Consider the following 11,282-nt stretch of genomic DNA (forward strand, 5'->3'; position numbering starts at 1 on the left):
ATACGTTAGCAAGATTAAAGGTTTAACAACTATTTCTGGTAAATAAAAAAGCGTTGTGACGTATTGTATGAAAATAAACGCAACTGATAATTTAGTTTTGTATGGCATGAAAATGCATAATCGGCGATAAAACTGGGTACGAAATCTGAAAAGGGTCGTTTAAAGCAAAGCAAGGAAGTAAAAATATGTTCCAATCTGATTTAAATTCTTATTAAACATTTGTTGTAGAAAGAGTGCTGTGCAGCAGTAAAATCATAATGTTTGCACAAAGAAAACACACAACGATCAATAAACACAAGTGGTTATAGGTGAAGGTGCCGGCCTGGTTGTGTGCAAGTCTTCGTATGTTTTTCGTTTCCAAGCCTGTCGAGTGAGGCAATATATTCATGTGGCCTTAGATGTTGCTACAGCGCCTCCATGCGCTCGCAGTTCTAAAGTAAACGGACACGAAGACATATGAAAGTGTTTTCATATATCATATAACAGTGTTCACATTAAGTAAAATGAAACAACCAAATTTTGTATGAAATATCAGACCTTGGAATATTCGAAAGCGATTGAAAAATAAAAATAAAATAAACAGATAAAAGTAACAGCCCATCTGGCGACTTCTTCTATTATCATTTTTTTTACAATATAATTTTTTTTTCACATTAACTAATTTAGAAAACGATTATGGGGTCCACTTAGTGTCCAATGAGTCAATTGAGAATTTGTTTTCGATTTTTTCAACCTTTTGCATTTGTATCGATAACAGAAACTATATCGGCCAATTTGACGCAAATAAGTCTTGAAATGTATCTTTAAAAAAATGGAGGGCTCTACCCAAAAGTTTACAAAATCCCTATTTCCAAATATTTCAAGCATTTTGACTATTTTTTATTTATTTAAAACGATGCAATACTCTTTAATAGTTGAGATTGCAACATGATACAGCTCGGCGTCAACTCGTAAAGCGTTTGCTGGAGTGGGTAAATATTAAATATCAATAAATTTCAGAACTTTCGCGCGTATTGTCACGTCACTTCAATTAGTGATCAATTAGTGATCTGATTGCGCGAGCAAAAATCATGCGAATAGGCATGGAAAACATGCAATGAAGTTAGTTTCAAATTGAAACAAATCATGTTATTTTTGTCTTACTTGTTGTCCGTTTCAATTTGAAAAATCTGGAAATGTCACTCAAATACAGTTTGGAATCATTAGTCAATATGCTCGAAGACATGATCTTTCTTTAAACAAAACAACTCATACAATGTCATGTTTTTGGAAGGCCATATTCAATGCTTCTCTCAATTAGCTTGCAAAGTTCGATGTAATACTGACTTTGTGAAAATTGCTCAATTATCGTGTTAAATGTTTCGCAATAATTCTAGATGTCAATGACGAGGAGGCCTCTAGATCGTGCAAATTTGAACCTTTCGTGTGTACTGATCTAGAGTTTAAAATCATTCAAAATCACATACCGAAACAGACTATGTGTTACTCGTCCTACGAGGGTCGCGTTATTTGCTCATTTCAAAATCACATACCGATACAGGCTATTTGTTACTCGTTGCACAAGGGTTGCGTTTCCAAAGCTCAACGAAAAATAGATGAATGGTCTGTAACGAGGCAAACGCATCAATCTTAAATCCTTGTTTATTTTGCTCTTGTCTATATTCTGTATATTTGCATACAGTACATTGTTTTTATGTGTTGTTATGTTTTCATTTTTTTTTCATCTCAATGCAAAAGTCCGCGAGTCATCAATAAATTAGAAGAAGTCACGGATTTATTTTTTATTTTTCAAAAAGTCTGATAACCACCAAACTAGACAAGGTCGATATGCTGGGATCTCAAATGCAGTATATATATATTAGGCCAGGGGAATAATGGTTAGTAGTTCATATTGCACAAAATATCAGAACTGCACACAAACGATGGCCTAGCGTGCATATCGTTTAAGTTGTAATTGGTCAAGTCAAACATGAGATGTATTGGGAGGATAAAACTACCGAAGGAGCTGCTGCTGGATATATTAATAGCATGGGTTGGCGTCAGACTGTAAACATATTGGTCAAATAATTGTAAAACTGTATTTGTATAGGATATGGGTTTAGGCGATTGGAGGAAGTGGGTAAAGGGCCATAGCTCAGTGAAAATTGATAATTACAGGTCAAGAAACCTTAGTACACATGATTGCTTAATCAAGGATAAATACTAGAATACTTTACTTTAGCCATTACGCTATGTTACAAATTTCGGTCGAATTATGTATCTTATTCTCTTTCTTAATCGAGCTTATTTTAAGAGAACCACTTATATGACATAAATCTGATCTATATGGTGACCGAATATGGTTACATTCGAATCGCTTTTGTGACGTCAGTGACGAACAATGAAAATGGGGGAAATACCGACGGGTTGAAGGAAAGGGGGTGAAATTTAGCATGTTTATTCAATTCTGATGCAATCTTTCTCACTTCAAAAATCATGTGATTAAACTAATCCAACCTATTTAATTTTATCTAATTCGAGAATTCCCAGGTCCGAATTAGACACGAATTTGAAGGGTTTTTGTGGGTAATTTTCACACCTACGCTTTTAATAGGAATCTGCTGGGTATATAATGTCATATCAGCACTCGTGGAAGTAGTGCGTTTTGCATATCCTCCAAAATGTGTCGAACAGCTGCTAAATACTTATTATTAGGAATCAGAATTGTTGTTGTAATTTTTCTATCTGAATTGACCTTTTCTGTTGGTATGCCACTAAATGAATTAGCAATCGAAGAGAATGTCGATGGGATACCCCCGGAATGCAAGTTTTTAAAAGGAAATCAGAGGTATAGAAAGTTGACATATATAAGTATATATGTAATCGAATTATTTTTGAACGTAGTCGAAAATATATTGGCACGATTTTCTTTTGTAATATTTTTGTATGTATTATTTTTCAAACTAAACGTGCAAATTCTAAAAAAGAGAGGCCGCAAATCAAGATAAAAACTTTTTAAGAGATAACAACAATCTTTTCGTTTGTTCATGTTCAATGCTATTGTTACTGTGAATAAAGATATTTTCCATTGGTTTCAAATAACGTTTATTTGTGCGGCAGAAAATTCGAACTCCATACAACAGTTTACGTGAAAGAATAAAAGTCGCTGAAAAAATATTAGAATAAAAGTCTGGTGATTTTTATAAAAATGTCAATTTATTTTCAGAAAAAATTGTATTACTGTTTTCATGGGCGACTACGTAAAAATGTCACGAGATATGCTTTCTGACAAGAAATTCGCTGACGAATTGGAAGTACAAGACGTCCGATCGAGGGAGAAACGATCTATTAGAAAACGTTGCCCTAAATTCAGTGAGCAGTACCTGCGTCGGCCTAAAAAAGTAAAAGATCGCAGTATTTCTCCATGGAAATATATCAAAAATACTAATAATAAAAGGTACATATGAATATATTATGTGTGTAAAAATATACATAGAATAATTTTTGCATTTGTGCATTTTTAGAATACCCAAGATATTGATGGAAGCTCGATGTCTTTGTAACGGTTGTATAAACATAGAAACAACTAAAGAAGATAACGTGAATCTTGTCAGTATACCAACAAAAACGAAAATTACAGTAATAAAAAAAGGGAAATTAAGTCGCAAGATCATTAATACTGGATGCACTTGTGTCATCCGGTAGATAAATCGTGATCGATCTCAGCATCTCAGTTATAAAACGTTGTGAACTTTGACGACTGCAGACAATGAGCAAGGTATTTTGTATCACGCCGTTTGGAATTTGGATTTTTCGGATTCAATATCTTGCAAACATTTTGTAAATTGGGAAAAAATGACAAAGGCACTGCACATTTCTTAGTGCGTTAAGTACGAAAAACGCCGATACGTTCGAAGGATGACCATCAGTAACTTACGTGAGATTTCGTTGAATTAGGAAGTTGAAAATGCATGACGTCATAATAAGATATTCGATTTTATATTTCACACATCAGCAGGGGCGTAGCCAGAGGGTTGGAACCCTCTCCCATTTTGTAAAGTAACAATTTTTCGTAGCTTGAAACGCTTTTTAGACCGTCAAGACTTTCGAAACCCGACGTCTTCTGGCCTCCGCTCAGACCCGCTGGCTGTTACGCTCCATCTTGGCAATTAGAAATTTCAGAATCCCTTTTGTTGGAAATTCTTGACTACGCGCATCAGGCAAATTCCAGTGATGTCATAATAAATATTTTAACATATTTTAAGAAGACTATCAGTAAAGGTTACGCGAGACTAACTCTCAATCCTTCCCCAATGCCTTTGCGCTAGTTGATCCGTATGCGTATAATACAAGAATGCTGTAGCAGGAATAAAAACACCATAGGCCTACTATGCAATTCAAGAGCCCGGCTGCACACCAACACAAATGTATTTCTGTAACGTTTTGCTTGATTTGTAACCATTTTTTTCTGAATGTGATTACTCTTTTAGATAGTCATATCTCGGAAGATGTTTTTGTTTTAACGTCGAAAAAAATTTAAATTTCACCCAGTATAGCCTATATGAATAGTTGTGACAAGTATGCTGCTGGGTAATTAACGGTTTTATATTTCGGTTTCAATGGGAATCGAAAATTCAAAGCAAATTCGATTCAAGCGAGTAAATGTAATTTACAATCATATTCGTACAATCAAGTAGTAGAACACTTTTATACAAAAATGTTGTTCATAAATCATGAACTGAACTTCCAAGACGGTAATGCCGGGGAATATCTAAACTTGAATTTGATTCTGCAGACCCAACACTACAAATAACTTCAGCTTTAATTAGGCTCATTTTTAGTGCCATAAATGAGTCTCAAAAATGCCATATCCTATTTGTCCACACATCTTCCCGCCAAAAATTGTATCAATACTCTAACTTTCTTCCGAAGTATTATATCTACCCTACTCCAGAGCATATCATGATTTCCACTTTATATGCCTATTCTGATCTTGTTTCTCACAAGATTTATTTATTCCAACTAAGAATAGCGTGACAGTGGGACAGGTTTGGGGCATAGAGGACACGACATTCTGAGATAGTCCCCGCATTTTTCAAACACATGTCCGAGTCCGACTCGAACTAGCTCTGCTATCTAGCATTCATTGTAAAAAGTTAAAATGGAGTAATACAGCCCTATACTGTAATAATACTGTAAAATGGACTAATACAGACAACTACGCGAACTACGTCAATAGTTCGAGTTCGACAGAAATACAACACATTGTGGGTAAAATCGTCGCCTAGAAATGACATTGTTACACATGACAGGGAAGAAAAACGTCGTTTATCTAGAGAAAAAAAAAATTGCGAGTTTTTCATTGGGGTTATCGGGGTATTGAGGTCATTTTTGGGAATACTAGACTATTGAAAATAATAGATAGTGTTCTGACAGACATAACAGCGCTAGATTCAGAGGATTGGTGGACAATACCGTTACGTTGTAAACTTCTTATGGTCAAAATCCACAAAAACATTAGATATAAATTTAGATTGAAATACGGGGTATATTTTTCTGGTTACATTAATCTTATCAAGTTTTAAAAACCCTTCGAAACAAAAAAAAATCTACAATTTTTTCCCCTCATATCTAAAGCTTTTTAAACAAATTTATGACGCGAATGTAGCGACTGTGTGTGCTGTTTACAATTGTTTGTTATCTGTTATGCCATCGGAAAGGTCAGAAACAGGTTTGTTACAATGACGTGAAATTGCTGAAAATTGTTGTCGTGCCCATAATTTTGCAATTTGAAGCTTTAGAATATATGAACTGTGAGACAATTGGTTGCCCTTCGTAATTTTTGTCGGATTAAAAAAAATGAATTCTAGACTGTTGTTGCGTTAATAAAAATTATTAATAGAAAAGAATCATTTTATTTCTTATGTTCGTTTAAGATTAACCAACAGATTTCCACACGAGACCTGCAATTAATAACTAAACTTTGATGAAATCCTTGATCCCAGTCGTATGAGTTTATAAATTATGCTATTTCTATTTTTTTTACTAATAGTTGTTAGCCCATGCTCTTTATGGCATGCCAATCACTTCGGAATGACATCCTATGTGTGCTGATGGCATTGCCTTGACATATACTTTTTACATATAACTTGGCTGCTTTTATAGAACTTTGTTCATATCAGAGGTAAAAGTCTCAACATAATGATAGATTTGCTTTCCATTCAATTTTTTCAGAAGGAATTAGAATAATATTTCATTGATTGTTTGCAGTTGTAACAAAGTAAATACGTTAGCAAGATTAAAGGTTTAACAACTATTTCTGGTAAATAAAAATGCGTTGTGACGTATTGTATGAAAATAAACGCAACTGATAATTTAGTTTTGTATGGCATGAAAATGCATAATCGGCGATAAAACTGGGTACGAAATCTGAAAAGGGTCGTTTAAAGCAAAGCAAGGAAGTAAAAATATGTTCCAATCTGATTTAAATTCTTATTAAACATTTGTTGTAGAAAGAGTGCTGTGCAGCAGTCATAATGTTTGCACAAAGAAAACACACAACGATCAATAAACACAAGTGGTTATAGGTGAAGGTGCCGGCCTGGTTGTGTGCAAGTCTTCGTATGTTTTTCGTTTCCAAGCCTGTCGAGTGAGGCAATATATTCATGTGGCCTTAGATGTTGCTACAGCGCCTCCATGCGCTCGCAGTTCTAAAGTAAACGGACACGAAGACATATGAAAGTGTTTTCATATATCATATAACAGTGTTCACATTAAGTAAAATGAAACAACCAAATTTTGTATGAAATATCAGACCTTGGAATATTCGAAAGCGATTGAAAAATAAAAATAAAATAAACAGATAAAAGTAACAGCCCATCTGGCGACTTCTTCTATTATCATTTTTTTTACAATATAATTTTTTTTTCACATTAACTAATTTAGAAAACGATTATGGGGTCCACTTAGTGTCCAATGAGTCAATTGAGAATTTGTTTTCGATTTTTTCAACCTTTTGCATTTGTATCGATAACAGTAACTATATCGGCCAATTTGACGCAAATAAGTCTTGAAATGTATCTTTAAAAAAATGGAGGGCTCTACCCAAAAGTTTACAAAATCCCTATTTCCAAATATTTCAAGCATTTTGACTATTTTTTATCTATTTAAAACGATGCAATACTCTTTAATAGTTGAGATTGCAACATGATACATCTCGGCGTCAACTCGTAAAGCGTTTGCTGGAGTGGGTAAATATTAAATATCAATAAATTTCAGAACTTTCACGCGTATTGTCACGTCACTTCATTCAGAATTAGTGATCTGATTGCGCGAGCAAAAATCATGCGAATAGGCATGGAAAACATGCAATGAAGTTAGTTTCAAATTGAAACAAATCATGTTATTTTTGTCTTACCTGTTGTCCGTTTCAATTTGAAAAATCTGGAAATGTCACTCAAAGACAGTTTGAAATCATTAGTCAATATGCTCGAAGACATGATCTTTCTTCAAACAAAACAACTCATACAATGTCATGTTTTTGGAAGGCCATATTCAATGCTTCTCTCAATTAGCTTGCAAAGTTCGATGTAATACTGACTTTGTGAAAATTGCTCAATTATCGTGTTAAATGTTTCGCAATAATTCTAGAAAGCAATGACGGGGAGGCCTCTAGATCGTGCAAATTTGAACCTTTCGTGTGTACTGATCTAGAGTTTAAAATCATTCAAAATCCCATACCGAAACAGACTATGTGTTACTCGTCCTACGAGGGTCGCGTTATTTGCTCATTTCAAAATCACATACCGATACAGGCTATTTGTTACTCGTTGCACAAGGGTTGCGTTTCCAAAGCTCAACGAAAAATAGATGAATGGTCTGTAACGAGGCAAACGCATCAATCCTAAATCCTTGTTTATTTTGTTCTTGTCTTTATTCTGTATATTTGCATACAGTACATTATTTTTATGTGTTGTTATGTTTTCATTTTTTTTTCATCTCAATGCAAAAGTCCGCGAGTCATCAATAAATTAGAAGAAGTCACGGATTTATTTTTTATTTTTCAAAAAGTCTGATAACCACCAAACTAGACAAGGTCGATATGCTGGGATCTCAAATGCAGTATATATATATTAGGTCAGGGGAATAATGGTTAGTAGTTCATATTGCACAAAATATCAGAAGTGCACACAAACGATGACCTAGCGTGCATATCGTTTAAGCTGTAATTGGTCAGGTCAAACATGAGATGTATTGGGAGGATAAACTACCGAAGGAGCTGGATATATTAATAGCATGGGTTGGCGTCAGACTGTAAACATATTGGTCAAATAATTGTAAAACTGTATTTGTATAGGATATGGGTTTAGAGTCTAGACGATTGGAAGAAGTGGGTAAAGGGCCATAGCTCAGTGAAAATTGATAATTACGGGTCAAGAAACCTTAGTACACATGATTGCTTAATCAAGGATAAATACTAGAATACTTTACTTTAGCCATTACGCTATGTTACAAATTTCGGTCGAATTATGTATCTTATTCTCTTTCTTAATCGAGCTTATTTTAAGAGAACCACTTATATGACATAAATCTGATCTATATGGTGACCGAATATGGTTACATTCGCATCGCTTTTGTGACGTCAGTGACGAACAATAAAAATGGGGGAAATACCGACGGGTTGAAGGAAAGGGGGTGAAATTTAGCATGTTTATTCAATTCTGATGCAATATTTCTTACTTCAAAAAACATGTGATTAAACTAATCCAACCTATTTAATTTTATCTAATTCGAGAATTCCCAGGTCCGAAGTACACACGAATTTGAAGGGTTGCTGTGGGTAATTTTCACACCTACGCTTTTAATAGGAATCTGCTGGATATATAATGTCATATCAGCACTCGTGGAAGTAGTGCGTTTTGCATATCCTCCAAAATGTGTCGAACAGCTGCTAAATACTTATTATTAGGAATCAGAATTGTTGTTGTAATTTTTCTATCTGAATTGACCTTTTCTGTTGGTATGCCACTAAATGAATTAGCAATCGAAGAGAATGTCGATGGGATACCCCCGGAATGCAAGTTTTTAAAAGGAAATCAGAGGTATAGAAAGTTGACATATATAAGTATATATGTAATCGAATTATTTTTGAACGTAGTCGAAAATATATTGGCACGATTTTCTTTTGTAATATTTTTGTATGTATTATTTTTCAAACTAAACGTGCAAATTCTAAAAAAGAGAGGCCGCAAATCAAGATCAAAACTTTTTAAGAGATAACAACAATCTTTTCGTTTGTTCATGTTCAATGCTATTGTTACTGTGAATAAAGATATTTGCCATTGGTTTCAAATAACGTTTATTTGTGCGGCAGAAAATTCGAACTCCATACAACAGTTTACGTGAAAGAATAAAAGTCGCTGAAAAAATATTAGAATAAAAGTCTGGTGATTTTTATAAAAATGTCAATTTATTTTCAGAAAAAATTGTATTACTGTTTTCATGGGCGACTACGTAAAAATGTCACAAGATATGCTTTCTGACAAGAAATTCGCTGACGAATTGGAAGTACAAGACGTCCGATCGAGGGAGGAACGATCTATTAGAAAACGTTGCCCTAAATTCAGTGAGCAGTACCTGCGTCGGACTAAAAAAGTAAAAGATCGCAGTATTTCTCCATGGAAATATATCAAAAATACTGATAATAACAGGTACATATGAATATATTATGTGTGTAAAAATATAGATAGAATAATTTTTGCATTTGTGCATTTTTAGAATACCCAAGATATTGATGGAAGCTCGATGTCTTTGTAACGGTTGTATAAACATAGAAACAACTAAAGAAGATAACGTGAATCTTGTCAGTATACAAACAAAAACGAAAATTACAGTAATGAAAAATGGGAAATTAACTCGCAAGCCCATTAAGACTGGATGCACTTGTGTCATCCGGTAGATAAATCGTGATCGATCTCAGCATCTCAGTTATAAAACGTTGTGAACTTTGACGACTGCAGACAATGAGCAAGGTATTTTGTATCACGCCGTTTGGAATTTGGAGTCTTCGGAATCAATATCTTGCAAATATTTTGTAAATTGGGAAAAAATGACAAAGGCACTGCACATTTCTTAGTGCGTTAAGTACGAAAAACGCCGATACGTTCGAAGGATGACCATCAGTAACTTACGTGAGATTTCGTTGAATTAGGAAGTTGAAAATGCATGACGTCATAATAAGATATTCGATTTTGTATTTCACACATCAGCAGGGGCGTAGCCAGATGGTCGGAACCCTCTCCCATTTTGTAAAGTAACAATTTTTCGTAGCTTGAAACGCTTTTTAGACCGTCAAGACTTTCGAAACCCGACGTCTTCTGGCCTCCGCTCAGACCCGCTGCCTGTTACGCTCCATCTTGGCAATTAGAAATTTCAGAATCCCTTTTGTTGGAAATTCTTGACTACGCGCATCAGGCAAATTCCAGTGATGTCATAATAAATATTTTAACATATTTTAAGAAGACTATCAGTAAAGGTTACGCGAGACTAACTCTCAATCCTTCCCCAATGCCTTTGCGCTAGTTGATCCGTATGCGTATAATACAAGAATGCTGTAGCAGGAATAAAAATACCATAGGCCTACTATGCAATTCAAGAGCCAAAATCAGACGAAACGTTACAGTAATACATTAGTTACATAAGTTATGCAATGAAAGATGCAATGAAACGTGGTACCAGAAAATGTGACGTCATAATACGTCTATTTGCGACAGTAATCGGATCTGCATTTACTGTATATTTACGAACAAGTTTATGTTCATTTATGTTCTTGCAATACAGGTATTCTGATAAAATCTCCATTCTTATAGCTGTTCAGCAATTGTCTTGCTTTAAGTACAATGTTTGCTTACTACTTCATATTAACAAATGCGTTTTGTCGACATTCTTTCTTACCGATTTAATTAAACCAGTGATTCTATAGTGTTGATTTATCACGAACAAAATAAATATTGGTATTCATATTTGGGAGTTAACGGAAGAAGTTTTATGTCATTTGGTACGTGGGTATTAATCACGCTTGTGTATTTTCTGTGGCAACTGAGTGGGTGAATTTGATTTGCGTTTCAAGGGTAATTCCATAATACAAGATATGACATCGTGGAGTATGTAGGTGTAGGGCGAGCCGTGTGCAAAACCGCAATTGATAACAAACGGACAGCAGTCATGACATGGCAATGTGTAAGTCGCGGCATTTTGTAGTTTTAAAGTAATTTATGTTGGATTGACGCAAGTCATATAATATA

At 34.6% G+C, this 11,282-nt stretch overlaps 2 protein-coding genes across 2 annotated transcripts; both read left to right on the forward strand.

The window, feature by feature from the left end:
* The first annotated feature begins 2,569 nt into the window (after positions 1–2,569).
* On the forward strand, positions 2,570–4,530 carry LOC120344842 (interleukin-17C-like). Its single transcript, XM_039414158.2, has 3 exons — positions 2,570–2,827; positions 3,206–3,436; positions 3,504–4,530. The coding sequence occupies exons 1-3, from the start codon at positions 2,661–2,663 to the stop codon at positions 3,682–3,684; spliced, it is 579 nt and encodes a 192-aa protein (XP_039270092.2). The 5' UTR covers positions 2,570–2,660; the 3' UTR covers positions 3,685–4,530.
* Positions 4,531–8,790: 4,260 nt separating this feature from the next.
* On the forward strand, positions 8,791–10,940 carry LOC144422880 (uncharacterized). Its single transcript, XM_078112827.1, has 3 exons — positions 8,791–9,080; positions 9,459–9,689; positions 9,757–10,940. The coding sequence occupies exons 1-3, from the start codon at positions 8,914–8,916 to the stop codon at positions 9,935–9,937; spliced, it is 579 nt and encodes a 192-aa protein (XP_077968953.1). The 5' UTR covers positions 8,791–8,913; the 3' UTR covers positions 9,938–10,940.
* The last annotated feature ends 342 nt before the right edge of the window (positions 10,941–11,282 follow it).

Source organism: Styela clava, chromosome 5, assembly GCF_964204865.1.
Source record: "Styela clava chromosome 5, kaStyClav1.hap1.2, whole genome shotgun sequence".
NCBI classification, from domain to species: domain Eukaryota; kingdom Metazoa; phylum Chordata; class Ascidiacea; order Stolidobranchia; family Styelidae; genus Styela; species Styela clava.

What these genes read in the sequence shown, in the direction of transcription:
- LOC120344842 (XM_039414158.2), top strand. Translation starts at nt 2,661, where the DNA reads ATGTGTCGAACAGCTGCTAAATACTTATTATTAGGAATCAGAATTGTT. An exon ending in TTTTTAAAAGGAAATCAGAG is followed by an intron (nt 2,828 to 3,205) that starts GTATAGAAAGTT and finishes ATTTATTTTCAG; the next exon opens with AAAAAATTGTATTACTGTTT. An exon ending in AAAAATACTAATAATAAAAG is followed by an intron (nt 3,437 to 3,503) that starts GTACATATGAAT and finishes GTGCATTTTTAG; the next exon opens with AATACCCAAGATATTGATGG.
- LOC144422880 (XM_078112827.1), top strand. Translation starts at nt 8,914, where the DNA reads ATGTGTCGAACAGCTGCTAAATACTTATTATTAGGAATCAGAATTGTT. An exon ending in TTTTTAAAAGGAAATCAGAG is followed by an intron (nt 9,081 to 9,458) that starts GTATAGAAAGTT and finishes ATTTATTTTCAG; the next exon opens with AAAAAATTGTATTACTGTTT. An exon ending in AAAAATACTGATAATAACAG is followed by an intron (nt 9,690 to 9,756) that starts GTACATATGAAT and finishes GTGCATTTTTAG; the next exon opens with AATACCCAAGATATTGATGG.